At 44.8% G+C, this 23,627-nt stretch overlaps 3 protein-coding genes across 3 annotated transcripts; all 3 read right to left on the bottom strand.

Annotated features, from left to right (window-relative positions):
- Positions 1–760: 760 nt before the first annotated feature.
- LOC114785688 (neoverrucotoxin subunit beta-like) lies at positions 761–8,462 on the bottom strand. The gene is made up of 4 exons (XM_028972203.1): positions 8,358–8,462; positions 7,963–8,058; positions 2,040–3,452; positions 761–1,816 (listed from the first exon to the last, which is right to left on the bottom strand). The coding sequence occupies exons 2-4, from the start codon at positions 8,054–8,056 to the stop codon at positions 1,299–1,301; spliced, it is 2,025 nt and encodes a 674-aa protein (XP_028828036.1). The 5' UTR covers positions 8,057–8,058; positions 8,358–8,462; the 3' UTR covers positions 761–1,298.
- Positions 8,463–10,397: 1,935 nt separating this feature from the next.
- Positions 10,398–14,487, bottom strand: LOC114785699 (zinc finger protein 431-like). The gene is made up of 4 exons (XM_028972218.1): positions 14,478–14,487; positions 13,492–13,671; positions 12,001–12,897; positions 10,398–11,466 (listed from the first exon to the last, which is right to left on the bottom strand). Exons 2-4 carry the CDS (start codon positions 13,661–13,663, stop codon positions 10,592–10,594), a joined length of 1,944 nt encoding a protein of 647 aa, XP_028828051.1. The 5' UTR covers positions 13,664–13,671; positions 14,478–14,487; the 3' UTR covers positions 10,398–10,591.
- A 2,356-nt stretch (positions 14,488–16,843) lies between these two features.
- Positions 16,844–22,575, bottom strand: soul5l (heme-binding protein soul5, like). Its single transcript, XM_028972452.1, has 7 exons — positions 22,487–22,575; positions 22,026–22,085; positions 21,841–21,922; positions 21,303–21,423; positions 21,082–21,221; positions 20,830–20,993; positions 16,844–17,565 (listed from the first exon to the last, which is right to left on the bottom strand). Coding segments are annotated over exons 1-7 (909 nt in total). The 5' UTR covers positions 22,489–22,575; the 3' UTR covers positions 16,844–17,225.
- Between the last annotated feature and the right edge of the window lie 1,052 nt (positions 22,576–23,627).

Raw genomic sequence — 23,627 nt, 5'->3', positions numbered from 1 at the left:
CGGCCCACAATATGCATCAGAAGATTTCAAAAGGTTTAGTAGACAGTGGGAATTCAAACACAAAACATCATCACCTGGATACCCACAGAGCAACGGGATGGCGGAATCAGCAGTGAAGACTGCAAAAAGACTACTGAAAAAGGCAAAAGCTGATGGAAAGGACCCTTACCTCAGCATGCTGAATCAGAGAAACACACCATCACAAGGGATCAAAGCAAGCCCAGCACAGAGATTGTTCAGCAGGAGAACAAGAACTCTGATGCCCATGCACGACAACCTGTTACATCCGAAGGTAGTACACACGCAACAGGGACAGACTGAAAACAGAAAACAGCAAGCTGCATACTACAACAGACATGCAAAGGATCTAGGCGCTCTGCAACAGGGAGACAGAGTCCGTATCCAGCCAGGGGAGCATACCAAAGCTTGGACAAAAGCAACAGTTGTAAAACCCGTGGACCACAGATCTTATGATGTCCAGCTTGACTCAGGGAACATTCTGAGGAGGAACCGGCGACACCTCAGAAAAGACAGAGTCACAACTGCAGAAAACACAAAGCCGGGAACTGGAAATAGTGACCCAACGATGGGAGCAAACCCAGTCAAGTATGCTCCTGTCATGGCTGTCACAAAGTCTGGAAGAAAAGTAGTTAGACCCCACTACCTTAAAGACTATATTCAGTAATCAGTCCTCTTGGGGGAATATGGGTTCACCTAAATCTCAGTTCTAATGGGAAATAGAAGAAGAAGGAAAGGGGGCTTTATTTTGGGTAGTTTATTAAAAGCTAGAACAGTTACAGAATTGTTGAACTAGCTAACAATGCCAAGACAATACGAACTTGGGGAATGTTTAGTTGATACACATCGAATTTGAATGCATATATGCTGTTCTGCATTACATTTCCAATTGATCAAATTGTTGTTGATGTGTTCAGTTAATTGGAAAAAAAAAAAAAAAGAGAGAGAGGATGTTGGGATGGTTGTTGTACGGGCTGAATTCTGTGTGACACCGGATGTTACGTTTGTTAAAACATGTGTTGTTTTCAATAAAGTAGTTTACGCAACTGTAACAGCGTTAACCGTCCATTCTATTAATAGTACGGAATAGAATGAAACAATCAAGATTTCAGTCAATCTGAGATGTCATGAATAAATTGAATAAGCATGAAAAAAAAGGAATAATCAACAAACACCACACCATACTAGTAATTCAATATGAAAAAAAAACAAAAACAAAAAAAACAGAAAAAAAAAAGATTTTTTTTTATTATACATGTTTTCTGCATGTAGGTGTGTTTCTAAAACAGGCTCACTGACCTATCAGGCTCAATTAACCAGAACCCTGGGTAAAATGGCTCTGTGAAGATGGCATAGAACTTGTACAGGAGCTTCTCTTCAGCTGAGAAGACGCTGTGGAAGGACAGAGTGCCAGCCGTGTAATCCAGATACACCCTGATCCGTCTGGACTCAGACGCAGGTATGTTTTCACGGACGTTGTCGTGCCAGGCAATGCAAATATCATCCCAGAGCTCCAGACCCCAGGACTTTTCGTTCTTTCCAAGGCAAGACTCCCATTGAGATCCTTTCCTGCTCATACTTTTATAAGCCATTCCCATAATAAGACCTCCCCCTGTAAACTCAGCCTCCCACCAGCAGTTTCCAGTCAGACCCTCCTTACACAGAGCCTGCTCATAATAATCAAATCGTTCTGGGTTATCCGGGTACGACTGCCCTTCTTTAACACGTTCAATCTTCTTGCCATTCTTAGAGATGACTAGTTGTTTGTTAACTGTGTTCGGGTCCAGTAAGATGTTAACTGCAAGAAGAAGAAGAAAATGCTTTAAAACAGGACTTGTGTTTGTGTTTATATAATTTTAGCACAGTTAGTACAGTTCCAACATGACATTCTGCTTGGTAATAGTGCTAATAATGTTACTATTAGTGTATCATTCAGTTTGCTTTTTTGACATGGACATAACTGAATCAACTCAAATGAATGTTCCGGGGTAAATTAGATGTTCGGGAGTAAAAACACATACCATGTCCTGATTGGACATTTGGATCCTTACAGATGCCGTCTTGATACAAGCGGACTGAAGCTCCAGGGTTGTTGGGATCAGAGATGTAACTGATTAAGTGAACGTCATCTTCATAACCTCTCATATTATTTAGGGCCATAAGTAGAACCTCCTTCACTCCTGCTGCCTTGTACCATGGAATTTCTGCTCTCGTGTTTTGGGCATGAGCAGGAATGGTGATGTTGTTCTGGAGGTTATCAGTGGACTGACTGATTGTGCTCAGGTACTCCTCCTCATATTTTAGAGACGTGAAGCTGAACATCAAAATCTTATCAACCTCAGGATCTAATAGAAGAACATTAAGCTCAGGGCCTGGACGTTTAATGTCATACTTCATTGTCTTGCTGTATGTGCTCAGGACACCAATCTCAGTCTCTTTCTCATCCAACCAAGAATCCATTTCACTCCTGCTGAATCCAGATGCCTTAAGTTTATCCAGATGATCTCTGAGGACTTTTTCTTCTAAGGTTCCATCTCTGATAGCAGGCAACATCTCTGCAACTTTCTGCAAGAACACAGCAGTGAAATCAACCAGCTTGGTTTGGAACAGCTCCAGTTTGTCCCTGATGTCATCAGTCTTCAGAATCGCACTCTTCACCAGTAGATCAGTGCTTCTCATCTCTGCCTCATGGAAATCCTCCATCACTTTCTTCAGCTGAGACACCTGAGTTTCTGAGACCATGTTCTTTATCTGTGCAGCTACGTCATTTAACTTATTTAGAGGGTACAGCCAGACCTTCACAGGAACGGCCTTCTCTCCATCCTTCCCCAGCAGAGTGGGCAGCTCTTTGTAGACCAGCACGGCCTCTTCATAGGAAGTGGGGTTCTGCTCTAGTAGGAAGTCACCATGAAATGTACAACTCATGTTCTTCACCATGTCCTTGTCCTCATCATTCATCTCAACTTTTCCCTCTCCACTGATTTCAATTCCTGGAATCTTTTTGATCATCACGCTCAGGTTGCCATGAATCTCCTGCTTTTCAGATTCATCAGCAGCAGTGTCCTCAAACACCATGAAGGCTTCAGCCCCATAGAGAATCCCAACCACCACATGTGTGGCCTCCATTTGATTGAAGACCTCAGGGTATTTCACATTTAAGCCGAGAATCTTCAGCTCCTTGAACTCAGTGGTCCCCTGGTACTTCATTGTTACTCTACACTGATGTTTAGATGAAGCTTTGTCATGGAGGTACTGTGCTGACCCACCAACCTCGACCAGCCCAGCAAAGAAGCTGGCCTGCAGAGAGGCGCTCACATCCAGCAGTTTATGTTTCTCACTGAGTGAGTCAGAGGTTGTGATGTCAAAGTTGCTGTACGGTTGTGCTTCAGATGTTGTTCCTTTCTCAATGTCCTCCACATCCCACAGACTCTTACCTACATCAGGGGAGGACAGTCATCAGCGCACCACCAGGAACTTATCAAGGTTCTCTTTACAGGATTTGTGTCTATCTGACTGACTTGAATCATGTAGAATATCACCGTGTGCTGTGCTGCAGTGTTTCACAATGACAATCACTTCACCTTCACTTTTCGGGTATTTTTCATTTACATTTACAGCATTTATCAGACGCCCTTATACAGAGCGACTTACAGTCAGTAGTTACAGGGACAGTCCCCCTGGAACAACTTAGGGTTATGGTAGTAAGTGGGATTTGAACCTGGGTCTTCTGGTTAATAGGCGAGTGTGTTGCCCACTAGGCTACTACCACCCTAATAGTTTCATCTCTTTCAGTGGTGTAACGTAAACGTTATTTTTAAAATATGGACTGAGAAACATTAGTCAAGTCAAGTCAAGTCAAGTCAACTTTATTGTCAATTCTGCCACATGTACAGGACATGCAGAGAATTGAAATTACGTTACTCTCTGACCCATAAAAGTAACATTAAATACAAAAACAGTAACAGTAACGAATACAGAGTATAAATACAATTTAAAAAGAAAGGCACAATATACAATTTTAAAAACACCATATACAAATAAGGGCACATGGTGGAGAGTGCAACATCAGGAGAGTGCAAAAACCAATAGTGCAACAGAGTTTTAAGTTTAAAGTGACGAAGTGAAAGTGAGGTAGATGGCAGACCAGAGCTGCACAGAGTGACTGGTGCATGGTCAGTTTGTGTGATTTAGAGTTCAGAAAGTTTGTGGAGCAGAAGAGGGGAGTGAGGGGAGTGGGGGCAGAGCCGGGAGGGAGTTGAGTTTCCTGACCGCCTGATGGGTGAAGCTGTCCTTCAGTCTGCTGGTCCTGGCCTGGAGACTCCGCAGTCTCCTCCCTGATGGCAGCAGGCTGAAGAAGGTTTGCATTGGGTGGGTGGGATCAGCTGCTATGCCGAGGGCTTTCTTGGTGAGGCGTGTGCTGTAGATGTCTTGGAGGGAGGGGAGAGGGACACCGATGATTCTCTCAGCTGCTCTTACTGTGCGTTGGAGAGTTTTTTGGCAGGACGCATTGCAGGCTCCAAACCACACAGTAATGCAGCTAGACAGGATGCTCTCGATGGTTCCTCGGTAGAATGTGTGCATGATGGGGGCTGGTGCTCTTGCTCTTCTAAGTTTGCAATGTAGCAAGACAATGTAGCAAGACAAAGGTATGATACTGAAAGTGAAAAGGAAGTGATTGTCACATGTGAAACAGCAGCACAGCACATGATGCACATAGTGAAATTTGTCCTCTGCATTTAACCCATCATCCTTGGTGAGCAGTGGGCAGCCACGACAGGCGCCCGGGGAGCAGTGTGCGGGGACGGTGGCACCTTGGCAGATCGGGATTCGAACCAGCAACCTTCTTTTTATGGGGCCACTTCCTTAACCGCTAGGCCACCACTGCCCCAGTCTGAAATGAGACCAGAGCCTTAATTTAACTGAAGAAAATGCAATCTGGGAATGTATCTCTTACAGTGACCTGAACTTATTGCATACGTTCTGAGACCTGACCTAAAAATTTCACATTTTGAAATGCAGTGTCTAGAAATGGTGATGGGTATAAAGAGTGCTTTGGTCATTCTGCTTCGCCGTTCAGAGAGAGGCAGCTCAGACGGTCTGATACAGAATTTCTCCTCGTCATAAGGGGCTCTATTTTTTCTGGAAAAACGTAGACACGATTTCCTGTCTTCTCCAAACATTGTGGTTGGTGAGCGGTGTTGATGACGTCATTTCCGTGAATGGCTGCTCAACTTCTATAGGCCGCTCACCTCCTCGTCCTGCCTCTCTCCTCCTCATTAGCATTTAAAGCTACAGACGCAGCTCTAATTCTGTACCAAGGCTGATTTTCTCAGTGCTGGGGGGGAATCTCTGCATCACTGCCGTTGCAAATTTTTTGTCCCATGCGGAAGCCTGAGTGCAGACTGTATCCAGGGCACACAAGCTAATATGCTAAATGATGCTAAGGTATGTGGGCATAATGCTACATCAAGTTAAACTGTGTGTACTTATGTGTGTACATCTCTTTCTAAGCCTCTTGCAACACAGCCATGAGCCTCACGAACGGAAGGTATATGACAGGCTGCTGGAGCACTTGAAGTGAAGTTAAAGTGACTAGTTGTCACATGTGACACATTTAAGGCATTTGGCTTACAACGTGCTTCCATGTTACCATCGATGAAGTGGTCAGTTCTGGTTCACTAGGACCCCCAACTATGAATACAATCTTTTTCTTCACTCTGTTGTAGTTTCTATACATAAGTCAGACAATAGAAGGTTACAAGTTCATCTAAATATTCTCTAAAGAGGAAGGTCTTGAGCTGCCGTTTGAAAATACTCAGTGACTCCGCTGTTCTGACCTTGAGGGGAAGTTCATTCCACCACCGAGGGGCCAAGACAGAGAAGAGTCTAGATGAGCATCTTCCTTTTACATTCAGAGATGGAGGGACCAGGCGAGCTGCATTTTGTATGAGTTGTAGAGGTCGGATGGTACGTAGAGGTAGACCAGCTAGAAGGGAGTTACAGTAGTCCAGTCGCGAGATTACTAAGGACTGAACCAGTATCTGGGTGGCCTGTGTTGATAGATAAGGACTGATTCATCTGATATTGTAGAGAAGGAATCTACATGAGCAGGAAAGATTACTGATGTGAGTCGAGAAGGAGTCGGCATAGCAGTGGTAGGATAATCCATGTGAGGAAATGACCTCACCAAGTGATCTCGTGTATAGGGAGAAAAGAAGAGGACCTAGTACTGAGCCTTGAGGGACACCAGTGGAGAGTCTACGTGAGGCACAGGTGGATCCTTTCCAAGTCATTTCGTAAGATCGCTTATCAAGGTAGGAAGCAAACTACTGCCATGCTGAGCCCCGAATTCCAAGCCTCTTCAGTATTGACAAGAGAGTCTTGTGGTTAACTGTGTCAAATGCTGCAGAGAGGTCCAGGAGAATAAGTACCCATGACAGATTTGCCAATGTAGCTTCTCAGGAACAGCCAGAAGGGCAGTCTCAGTAGAATGAGCTGTTCTGAAGCCAGACTGGTTAGGATCCAGGAGGTTGTTCTGTGACAGATGAAGTGATATCTGACAGCGCTCAAAGATTTTAGAAAGAAATGAGAGGAGGGAAACTGGTCTGTAATTGTTAATGTCTGTAGGATCAGCGGTGGGTTTCTTTAGGATTGGAAGAACCCTGGCTGTTTTAAAGGCAGATGGTACATGGCCAGATGTGAATCATTTCATGTGATGTGATCTTAGAAAACTGATTTAAAGCAGTTATAGAATCTTCACACCTCAGCACAGGCACCCAGTGTACACAATGAAATGTGGTCTCTGCATTTAACCCATACTTTTATAATCTTTGGCTGGGAAATAGTTAAAAATAGTTAACTTTTATAGCGGTGGCTCAAACAATACAGAGGTCCTCTTTTTATTTGTTTTATTCAACTGGAAAACCAATTTATTATGTAAATACCCCCCCCATATATATATATATATATATATATATATATATATATATACACACACACACACACACACACACACACACACACACACACACACACACACACACACACAGTACAGTACCTTCTCATTTTCTTTATTTTCATGACCATTTACATTGGTAGATTCTCACTGAATGGCATCAAAACTATGAATGGATGTGGAGTTATGTACTTAATAAGAAAAAGGTGAGATAACTGAAAACATGTTTTATATTGTAGTTTTTTCAAAATAGCCACCCTTTGTTCTGATTACTTTCACCAGATTGTGATTTTTCGCTAAATCACACAGAATGTCATGAAAATAAAGAAAACACATTAAATGAGAAGCTTTGACCACACTTTTGACCTGTACTGTATATGTATATATTTAGCTTGTTATCAGACTCTAATAATTAATTAAGTATGTGTGTATTCCTGATATTACATATAATGAGCCTGTAATGCTGCTGATCACCATAAATTAAGCTGAACATCTGCTCTCAGCAGAATACACAATATAATTATCTGTAAATTGTGCAACATTTGTTTTTTCTTATCTACACGAATAAGAAAAAATGGTAATCACACTGAATGTGGTTGGCAGGGGTGGCCTAGCGGTTAAGGAAGCAGCCCCGTAATCAGAAGGTTGTCGGTTCAAATCCCAAATCACCAAGGTGCCACTGAGCAAGGTACCGTCCCCACACACTGCTCCCCGGGCGCCTGTCATAGCTGCCCATTGCTCACCAAGGGTGAAGGTTAATCACAGAGGACATTTCACTTCACTTTAAGAATATATTTGATCTTTTCCACCACTACCTGCATTCCAAATACTGTACAGGTGTGTGGTTTAGGTGCTTAAATTGCCCTGTATTTCTTGTATGCTACCCCAAAACAATCTCAGATCCATCCTGGCCACCCCACTTAAAATTTCCTGCCTCTGCCACCGTGTGTTCTGGTCTTGAAGGTGGTGTACTAGTGTAAATTACTTACCTGCTAGGAAGCTGTCATTTCTTGCATTATATAACGCGCCAAGATGCAGGGGTCTGCCGAGGGCTTTAATGGCCACGAGATCAGAAGAGTTCATGACTGCAGAACAAGAAAAGTTTAATGTACATGTAGTTACTGTGTCTTACAGTGAATTATACTTTGTTTGCATTTAAAGGACTTTCACCAGATTGTGATTTTTCTCCAAATCACACAGAACACACAGTTTCATTTCATTTCATTAAAGGAACACAGGACACTATATTATTTTACAGAATTTTAAAAAACTAGACAATCTCTTCTCAAATCCAATATGCATATATCTGTGACTACATATTTTATGAATGCTAACCTTAAATTAGGAACTTTAGAAACATTCAGGAAACAGAAACAGAGCTCACCTGATGATGTACGGCTGGGCGCTCTCACAGTGTTCCTCGAAGGTCAGTTGCTTGTGAATCTAGAGATCAGCTCGTATTTATACTCCACTGTGCTGTATGGGTGTCGTGCAGATTTGCAGAACAGTCACAGGAATGGAATGAAATTCATCATTTGTGATTCATGTACTAACCTGCCTGTTAGGAAGCCAACTTCTGTCTCCTTTAAATGGTTTGAAGAGTGTAGGAAACACTACAAAGATGGTGTATAATGCTGCCAACAAACTATAAATTCAATACAGCTTATATACATCACCAAGTTCTGTGTCCATAAAAAAAATAAAAATTTATACCATAAACACAATACATTTACACATGACCAGTTTCAATGTATTTAAATTACATTTACATTTAAGGAAATTGGCAGATGCCCATATGCAGAGAGACTTACAACGTGCTTCCATGTTACCATCGATGAAGTGATCAATTCTGGTTCACTAGGACCCCCAACTATGAACACAATCTTTTATTCACTCTGTTGTAGTTTCAGACAATAAGAAGGTTACAAGTTAATCTAAATATTCTCTAAAGAGGAAGGTCTTGAGCTGCCATTTGAAAGTGCTCAGTGACCTCAAGCTGTTCTGACCTCAAGGGGAGGTTCATTCCACCACCGAGGGGCCAAGACGGAGACAGAGAATTATACTTGAAGTTTTTCATAATGTCACTCTGAGGGATGTTTATCACAATTCTTCAGAAGACAGCATTGCTCGACAAATATGCCAGCGTTTCTCAAACGTATCTGTCATGGAGACCAGTCATGTCAAACTATGTGGCTGCAGGGTTCTGTTTAACAACCAGTTCATTATCTCAGGGCTCTTCAGAGGAACAGGCATGTGCAATTTCAACACAAGATGTGTTCCAACTGGACACTTGTTAGCTGTGCTGAGCTGCAATTCATGTGAGTTTAGAAAGGTTGGGTACCCATGGAATACAGTCCGTGTCGGAACATTGACCTTTGCGTGCTGTGATGCATTGTCACGCCACCAATAGAAACAAAGCATTGTAGCAACTCTGAAACCAAGATGGAGAAGAGGTTGGTTAGGTTTCAAGTTTATTGTCATATTTACAAAGTACAATGTACCAAGCACAATGAAATTCTTACTTGAGTGCCATCTGTAGTACACATGAGACTTGTAAGACCTCAAACAGAATATAGAAGACATAATGGTGCAACAATACTATAAATTGACCTTACCGTGACACCCCAGGGATGGCGGTCAGCTGGAGCAAAATGTCAGGGGGCCTAGCGTTTAAGGAAGCGGCCCCATAATCAGAAGGTTGCCGGTTCGAATGGAATGACCGTCTGGAATGCGTGACTGGTGATTCTGGGTAGACTCTTGGCAAGTCACCAGGCTGATGCCTGGAAATGGCGGGTAGGTAGAGCAGTGAAGGGGGCATGTTGTGATCTGAGCTGAGTGCCTTCCCTGTTGCATGTATTGGATGCTCCAAGCTCCGCCTTTATCCTCCTTATCACCCACCTTCGCTACAATATATTGAGAAGAATTTGGCGGTAGTCAATTAATAGTTACTGAAATAGTTACACTACTATTACATTTGAAAAAGAGTCATTTTTAAGTCGAGTCAGTGTGAAAGTGTGAAAAGGACACAAAGGCAAAAGGAGATTAATCACATTTAAACTTGTTTTTGTTGTTTGTCCAGTGGGTGCAGTGGTGGCCTAGTGGTTTAGGAAGGTTGCCGGTTCAAATCGGCACTAAATTAGGCCCCTTCCCCACACATTGCTCTGTGTGCACCGTGTGCTGTGCTGCAGTGTGCAGACTGTGAATTTATGAATTATGCAACTCTGCCACCTTGCTCATTCGTTACATTACAGCTCTTTATATGACCATGAAAATGCATCACTGCAGGGATGCACACACTCTGAAACAACATCACGTTTACATTTACAGCATTTATCAGACGCCCTTATCCAGTGCAACTTACAATCAATAGTTAGCAACTACGGAATGATTAAACACAACATTTGCAACATGTTGCCTAGTGGGCAGTTCATGTCAGTGCATAGACTGAGAATTTAAAAAGTAAAAAAGAAAACATAGTATTTAATAGATACAGAGAAAACAGATTTGGTGGCAAATGCCAAGGTATGTCAAAATAATCCTGGCCCTCAATCTAGAAGAAGACATTCTATTATGGTGTCACATTATTGCACTCAAAAAAAAAAGATGCTGAAACGCTCGTCATTCAGTGCTGTTCCCATTTACAGATGGGATCACATCTGGTCTCTCCAATTTCACCGTGTCTGTACGCTTGTTGGGCTTTTCATCAGAATGTTCACATCGATGAGATTCAAGTTGCTCTTGTGCTGAAAAGTATTTCAGGCAAAGTGTGCACTGGTACCAATTCTCCGCCACATGCAACATCTGGTGCTTTTTCAAGTCGGATTTAGTTGCAAAACTCTTGGCGCATTGTGCGCACCGGTAGGGCTTCTCCCCAGTATGTATCCTCTGGTGCATGGTAACGTGCGATGCTCGTTTAAAACCCTTCCCACACTGCGCACACTTGTACGGCTTCTCTCCGGTGTGGATCCTCTGGTGCACCTTAAAGTACGAAGCTTGCTTAAAACTCTTGCCGCACTCTGCGCAGTGATAGGGCTTCACCCCAGCGTGCATCCTCCGGTGTTCCTTAAGGTGTCCGGCTAGTGGGAAACTCTTTCCACACAGTTCACACTGGTAGGAGGCCTCTCCAGCGTGCATCTTCTGGTGTAACCTGAAGTACCATGCTCGTGTAAAGCTTTTCCCGCACTCTTCACATTGGTGGGACACCCCTTCGCCATGTTGCTTCCGGTGTTTCTTAAGGTCTCCTGCCCTTGCGAATCTCTTCCTGCACTCTTCGCACTGGTAGGGCTTCTCTCCGGTGTGTGTCCTCCGGTGTTCTTTAAGGTGTGGCGCTCTGGCGAAACTCTTCCCGCACTCTTCGCAATGGTGGGTTTTCCCTTCAGTAAAGCTCTTCTGTTGTTCCGTGCAGTTCTTCACTGGTTTTGGACTGTAGATGCCCTTTTTGCTGTCTCCAGGTCCCTTTTGATTTCTTTGGTCCGTGGATTCGTTTGGGTCCTCTGTAAATATAAATCACAAAATAAAGTCAAATTTACCATGTGTAACGAGAAGTTGTATATTACATGCTGGAAACAATCATTTGAAAAAAGTTAAAAAAAATGCAATTATCACATGACATTGCATTTTTCACACTGGTTTGGTTAAAGTCTCCATTGACAATCAAAACCCCATCTGGTTACTCCAACTGTGATTTGCTAATAAAAAATAACACAGTGTTGCCAACTTAGCATCACCAACCTTAGCTATTTTCTGTACAGAATAGTCATAAATACGTTCCCTTGCAAACCAGGCTGAGAACCATACTGTGTGATGACGACAAGGATACGAATATTCATGTAATGTGACATCTAGTGACTTTCTAGGTACAGCTACTTCCTGGAGCACATATTTGGCAACACAATCTAGAGCCATCTTGAGGCATGTTCTCTTACTTCGGAACAAGGTTATAATGTTTTATCAAGGCCTCACTGTCGGTGCAATGTCACTTCTAACCTTCCTACTGATCTCCAGAAGCACTGTTGTACGCCACTCACCTGAACAGACTTCCTCATCCGACTCTTTCTTCACGTCACTTCCTGCTGGTTCCAGTGTTTGGTCACAGTTCACAGGCGTCTCTGTACAATTTTGTTCAGCATGTTCACTTTGGTGACACTGCAGTTGATCCGATGTTGAGAAGCATTTACAGCAGAGCGTGCACTTGTGGGGCTTCTCCACAGTATGCATGACCAAGTGAATTTTAAGGCTTAAAAATCGCACAAAACTCTTCCCACACTGTACACACTGGTACGGCTTCTCACCAGTATGTGTCCACTGGTGCCTTTTAAGGGTTGCTGCTTGTGCAAAACTCTTCCCACACTGGACACACTGGTAGGGCTTCTCTCCAGTATGTGTCCACTTGTGTCTTTTCAGGCACGATGCGTCAGAAAAGCCCCTTCCGCACCGTTCACACTGAAAAGGCTTCTCTCCAGTATGTGTTTTCTGGTGTGTTTTCAGACTTATTGCTCGTGCAAAACCCTTCCCACACTGGACACACTGGTACGGCTTCTCTCCAGTATGTATCCTCTGGTGTGTTTTAAGGTACGCCACCTGCGTAAAACTCTTCCCGCACTCCACACATTGATAGGGCTTCACCTCAGTATGTGTCCATCGGTGCACGTGAAGGTGTCCGGCTTTCGCAAAACCCTTCCCACACGTCCCACACTTGTAAGGCTTCTCTCCAGTATGCGTTCTCTGGTGTTCTTTAAGGTTTCCTGGCCGTTTAAAACTCTTCCCACACTCTTCACACTGGTGGGCCTTCTCTTCAGAAAGGATTCTCTGTCGTGCTTCAAGACTCTTCACTTGCCTTGTATTGTAGACACATCTGTTGAGCTTCTGAACCTTTTCTTTAGTTTCCTTTTGACGTCTTTGATTGGTGAATTTGTTTGCACTTCCTGCAAATATAAGCACGATTTGAAGTCAAATTGACGCTATTTACAACATGTGTTACTACCAAACTTTTCTGAAACAAATATGAGTTAAAAATACAATTATCAGATCACATGGATTAAGTCTCCAGCAACAATAAAACAATGTTTTGGTTATTTCAACTGTGATTTGGTATAAAAAAATAGCAAAGAGTCAATGTTGCCAACATAGGAACTCTATGGAAGATCTAGTGACTTTTCAGACCCATTTAATGAGTTTTCATTTTTTTAAAAAGCCACCAAGAGACAAATCTTGTTAATTTTTTTTTTGACGATTCCTAGTTACCAGGCTGAAACCCCTGCTCTGCATTCATATCCTCGTTCATATCGGCAAATCCTTCAAACGACAGAATTCCTCTGTGGAACAGGCACATAACACTGACCTTTCTTCACAGACAGAGCTTCATCTTGATGCACGAACATCAACTATTTCCCATTTCAAACCAAAAATAACCTTTCAAAATGTCATGTATTTATTTATTTATTAACCTTCACATTTCCTTACGACTCACTGGCGCTAAAAAACACAAAATCACCTCCAATTTGTTTAACTCCACTCACCTGAATAATCTTCATCATCCAACTCTTTCTTCACATCAATTCCTGTGGGTTCCAGTGTTTTACTGCAGTTCAGAGATGTGATGGTATCTGATGATATTTCAGGCTCAACATGTGTGCTGCTCTGGTCTTCACTCCTCAGATCAGAAGGTAACAGAGACAGACTGGGATCCATTTTGGGACCTTGGAATAAAGCAGGAGACATTGTAAGGTGTCACCTTTACAAATGCATTCCCACATGATTTTCACATATAGCACGAGAAAGTGAAGTGAGTGTCATTGTGAGACACTGCAGCACAGCGACACTGTGAAATGTGTCCTCTGCTTTTACCCATCACCCTTGGTGAGCAGTGGTCCCCAAAAAAACTCACGTGAGCTGCTGAAGTATTTTACAGCCAATCACAGCAGAGTGTTTCTTCTACATTTATGGCATTCATCAGACGCGCCTTACAGTCAGTATGTACAGGCACAGTTACCCCTGGAGACAAGTGTCCTGCTCAGGGACACAATAGTAGTCATTGGGGTTTAAACCTGGGTCCTCTGGTTCATAGGCAAGTAGATGTACTACCACCACATTTGATTATCGTTACTTAAATTTCACTGGGGGATGTTGGGATGATGATCCCAGCCATCAGCCTGAATGAGCATCTGCTGTTCTTAAACAGCATATAACATTCTCTTTCATGAAAAAAACGGTGGACATAAATGATTTATAGCCACCTGAAAGAATGAATATAATTTAACATATATTCCACGTGTCTGTGCATCAACTCGCGACGTTCGGAGTCGGTCTGTTTACCGGGGACACCGTTACATGTTTACTTCCGGCTCCACTCCTGTCGCAAACCCTTCACATCTCTAACAAATACAAAGGATCTACTTACATATTCGACGAACACGCTTAACGATATTTGTCAGATTTTCCCGTCTTTGTAATGAACACCGTTAGCTTCCAGTTGAAATAAACAACGGGACCATGCTCCTTTTACCTGGGCGGGACAAAATCTCGACCGTGTGATTGACACCTACCTTAACCAATAGTAGAGCTCTTAATTTGACCACACCCATAGACGTGGATACGCTGACTTGTTATTTACTTTTACTTTTGAATACAATACAGGTAATAAATTAAAGGTAAACATGAAACATAATAAAAGGAAAAGGGAACATTAACAGGACAGTTACAGAATAAGCCGGGGGCACACAGAAGCAGCATATACAATTATATTACATTACAAAATGAGGTGAGAACAAATTTATCTTAAAGAGATAGATATTAATATAGATATTAAAAAAGTATTTCCCATAAACTGAACAAAAAATAGACCACTATCTCAATCAACAAAAGCAAAGAAGACATTTTCAAAATATAATGTAAAGGTCAACTTGACTTTGTTTCTAAAAGCATGATTTTGTTGTGTAATATCTATGTACCATTAATAAACCACTTATGGAGCAATGAACGTTTCTCAGATTTGTAATATCGTATTACAAACCTTTTAAGGTCTCTTCGAGCCAATCTGCCTTTTCATGAACTTATTCATTTATAAGGGACTAGTCTTTTTAGATATTTAGATTATTTAGATTATTTAGATTAAATATTTAGATTAAATTGTAATTTTCTTGTCAAACTTTGTGTACAGAATCTACAACAGAGTGAATTAAATAGATGTTTTCATAGTTGGGGTCCTAGTGAACCGGAATTGATCTCTTCATCGATGGTAACTTGAAAGCACGTTGTAAGTCGCTCTGGATAAGGGCGTCTGCCAAATGCCGTAAATGTAAATGTAAATGTAAATGTTTTTAACGTTATATCATAATTTATTATTAAGAGTTGTTGTAAAAGCAATGTTTTATCAAGATTATTAATAATGATATTGTTATTTTGATGTCTTATTAACATCATGTACATAAAGGTTCTAGTAATATATATTCGTTCGGTGTGGGTGATAGGACCCTTCATACAGTACAGGCCAAAGGTTTGGACGCACCTTCTCATTCAAAGTGTTTTCTTTATTTTAACGACCATTTACGTTGGTAAAACTATGAATGAACACATGTGGAGTTATGTACTTAACAAAAAGTGGAGACCTGACCTCCACAGTCACCGGACCTGAACCCAATCCAGATGGGGTGAGCTGGACCCCAACAAGTGCTAAACACCTCTGGGAACTCCTTCAAGACTGTTGGAGAACCATTTCAGGTGACGACCTCTTGAAGCTCATGGAGAGAATGCCAAGCGTGTGCAAAGCAGTAATCAGAGACAAGAAACTAGAATATAAAACATGTTTTCAGTTATTTCACCTTTTTTTGTCCATAACTCCGCATGTGTTCATTCATAGTTTTGATGCCTTCAGTGAGAATCTACCAGACAGGGAGTCACACTGACTTTAATTAAGCGAGTGGTCAAGCGCAACCACTCCCTCCACTCGCTGGTTCCATATTTAATTCTGGAACACTGGTACAGGACATCTTTTATAGCGTAGGGCTGCAGGTGCAGGGAGTCAAGGGCGTGGCCTACACGCATCATTCCGGGAGTTCTCGCCAGGTGTGTCACGCCCTCTCGGGATCTGCCGTGACGTTAAGACATACATTCAGGGAAAACAAGTCAACTAGTGACATACATCCTAAATAGTGCAAATTTGACATAAAGTCTTGCTCAGGGACACAATGGTAGTAGGTGGGATTTGAACCTGGGTCTTCTGGTTCATAGGAGAGCGTATTACCCACCAGGCTACTACCACCCCAGACAAATTAAAGACTGCCATAAAGTGCAAGTGCGTGAGAAACCGAGCTACACCAGATTTCTATACCAAACCATACCTTAAAATACACTTGGCGATGTGCACTGTAGTGAAGCCCTTCCAGTGCACACCTTACAACACTGCAGTGTAATCAAAGTGAACATACTAAACAAAAGCTTGCAAACAAAAGTTGATTTAAGGAAGCAACCCCTTAATCAGAAGGTTGCCGGTTCGAATTCTTCACTGCACTTGTGTGATACAGCATTGCTATCATACATGTGGATAATTGTCACAAAGAGCCTTCTTTATACAGAACTCATCTTCCCCTGGCCAGATATGGAGAAACATGGTCTCTTACCAGTTCTGCTGGAAAAGCACCCATGAATGCTAGCACCATGTTGGAAGGGGCACAGCTTCAGACCAAACCAATTGTCTGTTCAAGATCAGGCTAGATTAGCATTAGTCTGCTAAAGGCTGAAAATGTAAACATTTTCTTTGCAATGTGACAAAAAAATTATTTCCCACGGGCCATGAGGAAATCCTAGATATGCAGAGGTGCTGGTGCCCACATGGGGAGAACATGGTGTGTTCAAAAAGAAGGCCAGATGAACCACACTGCAATAGTACTTTATTACAGTACATGCCAAATGTATACATACTTCACAGCTGAATAGCCTGCATTCATGGAAATGATAAATAGATGTAACGTCAAAGACGTGTTAGTTTAGCATATTTAGGACAGCTTAGTTACAGATTTGTTCTTTAGGGTGACATAGCATGGCATATTGTTGCAGAGGCATATCTAGGGTATAAACACATGACTGCAGGTAACACACCAGCCCACGCCTCATTGGTCCTGCACCAGTACGACTGGACCAGAGAGAAAAGAAAGCATTTTTATTGCCTGTGATTATTGCTGAATGCTGCCTGTGCGCTCACTTTGCTGCTGTGTGTGTTTGTGCAACAGCAACATACAGGCCTGCGTGCAGTTGTTCAAGCTGTGGGTGTGAGTGTGGGTTCCAGTTCGGCTTTGGTTGTGGGTGTGAGCGTGGGTTCCAGTTTGGGTTTGGTTGTGGGTGTGAGTGTGGGTTCGAGTTCAGGTTTGGTTGTGGGTGTGAGTGTGGGTTCGAGTTCAGGTTTGGTTGTGAGTGTGGGTTTGAGTTCAGGTTTGGTTGTGGGTGTGAGTGTGGGGTCAAGTTCGGGTTTGGGTGTGAGTGTGGAATCGGGTTCGGGTGTGGGTGGCTCAGTTTGTATTTCCGAAACATTAACACACACAGGGTCATCTTCCACCACGTACCACACCTCGTTATGTCTGTTCAGCAGCTTCAGAGGACTGCAGAAAACACACACAAACACACACAGAGTTAGTTAGATACCTGTTGGCTTGGGGCGCAAAAAGACAAGTGGAAGGAAAAATCTAGGTTTCTTTGTTATTCTTAGTAATTGAAGAACTACAACTATTATTATTAAGTATTTAGCTCTTAGACCATATTCTCTTTTAAATATGTGCATGTTTATGCAGAAGAATCAATTTTTACTGAATGAATGCATTTTCGTTGCATTAATTTTTTATATGTAAAGATATATTATCTACAACAATTGCACCTAATAACAAGAAGGAGGTGTGTGCAGCAGCTGTATGTTCCTGGACAGAGTGATGTAAGTGTGTGCAGCAGCTGTGTGTTCCTGGAGAGGGTGATAGAGGTGTGTGCAGCAGCTATGTGTTCCTGGAGAGGGTGATGGTGATGTGTGCAGCAGCTGTATGTTCCTGGACAGAGTGATGGAAGTGTGTGAAGCAGCTGTGTGTTTCTGGAGAGGGTGATGGAGGTGTGTGCAGCAGCTGTGTGTTTCTGCAGAGGGTGATGGAGGTGTGTACAGCAGCTGTGTGTTCCTGGAGAGGGTGATGGGGATGTGTGCAGCAGCTGTGTTTTCCTAGAAAGGGTGATGGAGGTGTGTGCAGCAGCTGCGTGTTTCTGGAGAGGGTGATGGGGGTGTGTGCAGCAGCTGTGGGTTCCTGGAGAGGGTGATGGAGGTGTGTGCAGCAGCTGTGTGTTTCTGGAGAGGGTGATGGAGGTGTGTACAGCAGCTGTGTGTTCCTGGAGAGGGTGATGGCGATGTGTGCAGCAGCTGTGTGTTCCTAGAGAGGGTGATAGAGGTGTGTGCAGCAGCTGTGGGTTCCTGGAGAGGGTGATGGAGGTGTGTGCAGCAGCTGTGTGTTCCTGGAGAGGGTGATGGGGATGTGTGCAGCAGCTGTGTGTTTCTGGAGAGGGTGATGGAGGTGTGTACAGCAGCTGTGTGTTCCTGGAGAGGGTGATGGGGATGTGTGCAGCAGCTGTGTGTTCCTAGAGAGGGTGATAGAGGTGTGTGCAGCAGCTGTGGCTTCCTGGAGAGGGTGATGGAGGTGTGTGCAGCAGCTGTGTGTTCCTGGAGAGGGTGATGGGGATGTGTGCAGCAGCTGTGTGTTTCTGGAGAGGGTGATGGAGGTGTGTGCAGCAGCTGTGTGTTCCTGGAGAGGGTGATGGTGATGTGTGCAGCAACTGTGTGTTCCTGGAGAGGGTGATGGAGGTGTGTGCAGCAGCTGTGTGTTCCTGGAGAGGGTGATGGAGGTGTGTGCAGCAGCTGTGTGTTCCTGAAGAGGGTGATGGTGATGTGTGCAGCAGCTGTATGTTCCTGGACAGAGTGATGGAAGTGTGTGCAGCATCTGTGTGTTTCTGGAGAGGGTGATGGAGGTGTGTGCAGCAGCTGTGTGTTTCTGGAGAGGGTGATGGAGGTGTGTACAGCAGCTGTGTGTTCCTGGAGAGGGTGATGGGGATGTGTGCAGCAGCTGTGTGTTCCTAGAGAGGGTGATAGAGGTGTGTGCAGCAGCTGTGTGTTCCTGGAGAGGGTGATGGGGATGTGTGCAGCAGCTGTGTGTTTCTGGAGAGGGTGATGGAGGTGTGTGCAGCAGCTGTGTGTTCCTGGAGAGGGTGATGGTGATGTGTGCAGCAACTGTGTGTTCCTGGAGAGGGTGATGGAGGTGTGTGCAGCAGCTGTGTGTTCCTGGAGAGGGTGATAGAGGTGTGTGCAGCAGCTGTGGGTTCCTGGAGAGGGTGATGGGGATGTGTGCAGCAGCTGTGTGTTTCTGGAGAGGGTGATGGAGGTGTGTGCAGCAGCTGTGTGTTCCTGGAGAGGGTGATGGTGATGTGTGCAGCAACTGTGTGTTCCTGGAGAGGGTGATGGAGGTGTGTGCAGCAGCTGTGTGTTCCTGGAGAGGGTGATAGAGGTGTGTGCAGCAGCTGTGGGTTCCTGAAGAGGGTGATGGTGATGTGTGCAGCAGCTGTGTGTTCCTGGAGAGGGTGATGGGGATGTGTGCAGCAGCTGTGTGTTCCTGAAGAGGGTGATGGTGATGTGTGCAGCAGCTGTATGTTCCTGGACAGAGTGATGGAAGTGTGTGCAGCAGCTGTGTGTTTCTGGAGAGGGTGATGGAGGTGTGTGCAGCAGCTGTGTGTTTCTGGAGAGGGTGATGGAGGTGTGTGCAGCAGCTGTGTGTTCCTGGAGAGGGTGATAGAGGTGTGTGCAGCAGCTGTGTGTTCCTGAAGAGGGTGATGGTGATGTGTGCAGCAGCTGTATGTTCCTGGACAGAGTGATGGAAGTGTGTGCAGCAGCTGTGTGTTTCTGGAGAGGGTGATGGAGGTGTGTGCAGCAGCTGTGGGTTCCTGGAGAGGGTGATGGAGGTGTGTGCAGCAGCTGTGTGTTCCTGGAGAGGGTGATGGGGATGTGTGCAGCAACTGTGTGTTCCTGGAGAGGGTGATGGAGGTGTGTGCAGCAGCTGTGTGTTCCTGGAGAGGGTGATAGAGGTGTGTGCAGCAGCTGTGGGTTCCTGAAGAGGGTGATGGTGATGTGTGCAGCAGCTGTGTGTTCCTGGAGAGGGTGATGGGGATGTGTGCAGCAGCTGTGTGTTCCTGAAGAGGGTGATGGTGATGTGTGCAGCAGCTGTATGTTCCTGGACAGAGTGATGGAAGTGTGTGCAGCAGCTGTGTGTTTCTGGAGAGGGTGATGGAGGTGTGTGCAGCAGCTGTGTGTTTCTGGAGAGGGTGATGGAGGTGTGTGCAGCAGCTGTGTGTTCCTGGAGAGGGTGATAGAGGTGTGTGCAGCAGCTGTGTGTTCCTGAAGAGGGTGATGGTGATGTGTGCAGCAGCTGTATGTTCCTGGACAGAGTGATGGAAGTGTGTGCAGCAGCTGTGTGTTTCTGGAGAGGGTGATGGAGGTGTGTGCAGCAGCTGTGTGTTCCTGGAGAGGGTGATAGAGGTGTGTGCAGCAGCTGTGTGTTCCTGAAGAGGGTGATGGTGATGTGTGCAGCAGCTGTATGTTCCTGGACAGAGTGATGGAAGTGTGTGCAGCAGCTGTGTGTTTCTGGAGAGGGTGATGGAGGTGTGTGCAGCAGCTGTGGGTTCCTGGAGAGGGTGATGGAGGTGTGTGCAGCAGCTGTGTGTTCCTGGAGAGGGTGATGGGGATGTGTGCAGCAACTGTGTGTTTCTGGAGAGAATGATGGAGGTGTGTGCAGCAGCTGTGTGTTTCTGGTGAGGGTGATGGAGGTGTGTGCAGCAGCTGTGTGTACCTGTCATATGCCACCATGTAGTGATATGTGTCGTTGTAAGATGCCTGGACTTTCTGCAGCTGCTTGGTAAGCAAATTGGCATGAAGCCTGGAAGTAACAGACAGCATCCACCCCCCATAACTCCTGACGTATACGTCCATATCAGGCATGTCTGTGAAATACAACTACAGGAAGGGGAGAACCGTCAAATCACACCTTGTGCATTTGATTAAAAGTAAACCCAAAAGCAGGTGTACACCAGACAAGAATCACCTTGTCATTGGTGGGCACTGGAGGACTCTCCTGGAAGTCCGAGGGAAGCAGGAAGCTGAGGGTATACATGGCCGGTTCCCACTTCTTGGTCTTTTCTGGGATCTTGACAAGGACTGGGGCGGTCATCCCGATCTGAACACCTGTGTCACAAATACAAAACCCCTGACAAATAATGCTGTGCAGAAGTGACTTAGGAGATGGATGGTCTTGTTCCCTCGTACCCTCTGTATTAGCTCCGGTGATGTACTGGTAAAGTCTTCTGAAGGCCATGGCTGCTCCCACGCCCATGAAATAAGCCTCTGCGTCTGTGGACACCCAGCGAGTAGGGCTGTAGTGTCGCACCTGCCACACCCACACACACACACACACTGTTGGCACAGCAGGCAGGAATCCATCCAGTGCATGCCAGACGTGCTAGTATTCACAATCAATGATCTGACCTGTCCAGCTCCAGCAGCAAAGCCAGCATCTACCAGTACTGCGATATTGTCATAATCAGTATAATCAGTGTTTTACCTGGGAATAAACTCGGCCTTGTGGTGGTAGTAGACTAGTGGGTAACACACTCGTATGAACCAGAAGACCCAGGTTCAAATCCCACTTAATACCATTGTGTCCCTGAGCAAGACACTTAACCCTGATTGTCTCCGGGGGGGACTGTCCCTGTCACTACTGACTGTAAGGTGGTCTGGATAAGGGCGTCTGGTAAATGCTGTAAATGTAAATGTAGTGGAAGCAGGATCTGGATGACTTGCTCACTTCGTATTCGTCCATTTTGCACACCAGGTCGAACTGGAGACACTCTCGGAATTCCGTGCAGAAGCTGCTGTCATTGCTGGGCCTTGGACACACACACACACACACACACACAGAAAGTGTGGGTGCATGCAGAAGTAAAGATCAGACTGAAGGTGAAGCTCTTGAGGAATGGAAGAACCTCTTACCCATCCCCACCTTGCGCCACAGTCACGGACAGCGCCATCAGCAAGGTTAAAATGACAGCCCTGAAAGAGCATGGCAACCATCACTGATCAGGACAAGAAAAGGTCCGTATGCAGTCTGCAGAATACAAGAAAGGAGGGAGGGAGGGATGGATGGATGGATGGATGGAGGGAGGGAGGGAGGGAGCGATCCTGCAGCATCATCTGGGACAGGAGTGCGACCTCTTGGCGCATCGGTGGCTGCTGCACTGCGGATAATAATAATAATAATAATAATAATAATAATAATAAAAGTTGCGTCCGTCCGGAAAGGATCGCAGGTCGCAGGTCTGCGGCGAGGATCAAGCGCAGAACAAAAATTTGCACGAGATGTGGGACGCTGTCATGCAAACGTCACCAGAGGATCGATAAAATGTCGCAAATAGGAGTGAAGAGAGAGCGAGGAAGGACCAGGAGCTACTTACATCGCGCTTTATAACTCGTCCTGTCCGCTCCGCGACGTCCCGTGTCCTGCGTGTCCCAGGAGCGTCTCCGCTGGCGCGCGCCCGTCAGCGATGACGTACGCGCGCCCCCGAGAGTCGCTCCCCGACATGTCGCTCCGAAGTCGAAGGAAAACTCGGTGATCGGGACTAAAATATCAAATGAGGACCATCTGTGCACTTGTGAACAACACACACACACAGAGCACAGGCCAAAAGTTTGGACGCACCTTCTCATTCAACGTGTTTTCTTTTTTTCATGACCATTTACGTTGGTAGATTCTCACTGAAGGCATCAAAACTATGAACGAACACGTGTGGAGTTATGTACTTAACAAAAAAAGGTGAAATAACTGAAAACATGTTTTATATTCTAGTTTCTTGTCTCTGATTACTGCTTTGCAGACTCTTGGCATTCTCTCCATGAGCTTCAAGAGGTCGTCACCTGAAATGGTTCTCCAACAGTCTTGAAGGAGTTCTCAGAGGTGTTTAGCACTTGTCCAGCTCACCCCAAACCATCTGGATTGGGGTTCAGGTCCAGTGACTGTGGTCAGGTCTCCACTTTTTGTTAAGTACATAACTCCACATGTGTTCATTCATAGTTTTGATGCCTTTTAGTGAGAATCTACCAACGTAAATGGTCATGAAATTGAAGAAAAAAAAAATAAAAATAGTTGAATTATAACTTCCTGTCAGTATGCACATTCATCACCATCCTGAGTCCAATGATGGTGGTGTCATCTGCACGGAGGTGCAGTCGTCGGTGTAGAGGGAGAAATGCAGTGGGGACAGGACATGTCCTCGAGGGCCACCGGTACTCAGGGACTGTGCTTCATGTCTGCCAGGAGGAGACATGTTTGGAGACAGGTCCCCGGGCACCTTTCATGGCTGCTCTCCAAGGTAGTGGCCACCGTTTGGGGAAAGCACTACTGCACCCCAGCGAGATTGTGAGCCAGGCCTTCTCGTCCATTAGTCGCTGAACTCAGAACGCCCGAGTGGAACAAAATCTCGTGGGCTATCAAATGTTGATTTCCATGCTGAAAATAGATTCTGCTGACGAAGCAATTCTGTCCTTCGTACAATACAGACTGATGTTTCTGGGAAAAAAAATGAAATGACGTCTTCT

Source organism: Denticeps clupeoides, chromosome 3 (genome assembly GCF_900700375.1).
Source record: "Denticeps clupeoides chromosome 3, fDenClu1.1, whole genome shotgun sequence".
NCBI classification, from domain to species: Eukaryota; Metazoa; Chordata; class Actinopteri; order Clupeiformes; family Denticipitidae; genus Denticeps; species Denticeps clupeoides.
The sequence above is the reverse complement of the archived record's forward strand: the minus strand, read 5'-3'. Positions and strand labels throughout refer to the sequence as shown.

Coding starts and splice junctions, on each gene's coding strand:
- soul5l (XM_028972452.1), bottom strand. Junction 21,222..21,302: donor CACCGGAGCTAATACAGAGG/GTACGAGGGAAC, acceptor TTTGTGACACAG/GTGTTCAGATCGGGATGACC. Junction 20,994..21,081: donor CAGTGCCCACCAATGACAAG/GTGATTCTTGTC, acceptor CCCTTCCTGTAG/TTGTATTTCACAGACATGCC.
- LOC114785688 (XM_028972203.1), bottom strand. CDS start 8,056: ATGAACTCTTCTGATCTCGTGGCCATTAAAGCCCTCGGCAGACCCCTG. Junction 3,453..7,962: donor AAATGACAGCTTCCTAGCAG/GTAAGTAATTTA, acceptor CCCCTGATGTAG/GTAAGAGTCTGTGGGATGTG. Junction 1,817..2,039: donor AAATGTCCAATCAGGACATG/GTATGTGTTTTT, acceptor TTCTTCTTGCAG/TTAACATCTTACTGGACCCG.
- LOC114785699 (XM_028972218.1), bottom strand. CDS start 13,663: ATGGATCCCAGTCTGTCTCTGTTACCTTCTGATCTGAGGAGTGAAGAC. Junction 12,898..13,491: donor GGATGATGAAGATTATTCAG/GTGAGTGGAGTT, acceptor TTATATTTGCAG/GAAGTGCAAACAAATTCACC. Junction 11,467..12,000: donor GGATGAGGAAGTCTGTTCAG/GTGAGTGGCGTA, acceptor TTATATTTACAG/AGGACCCAAACGAATCCACG.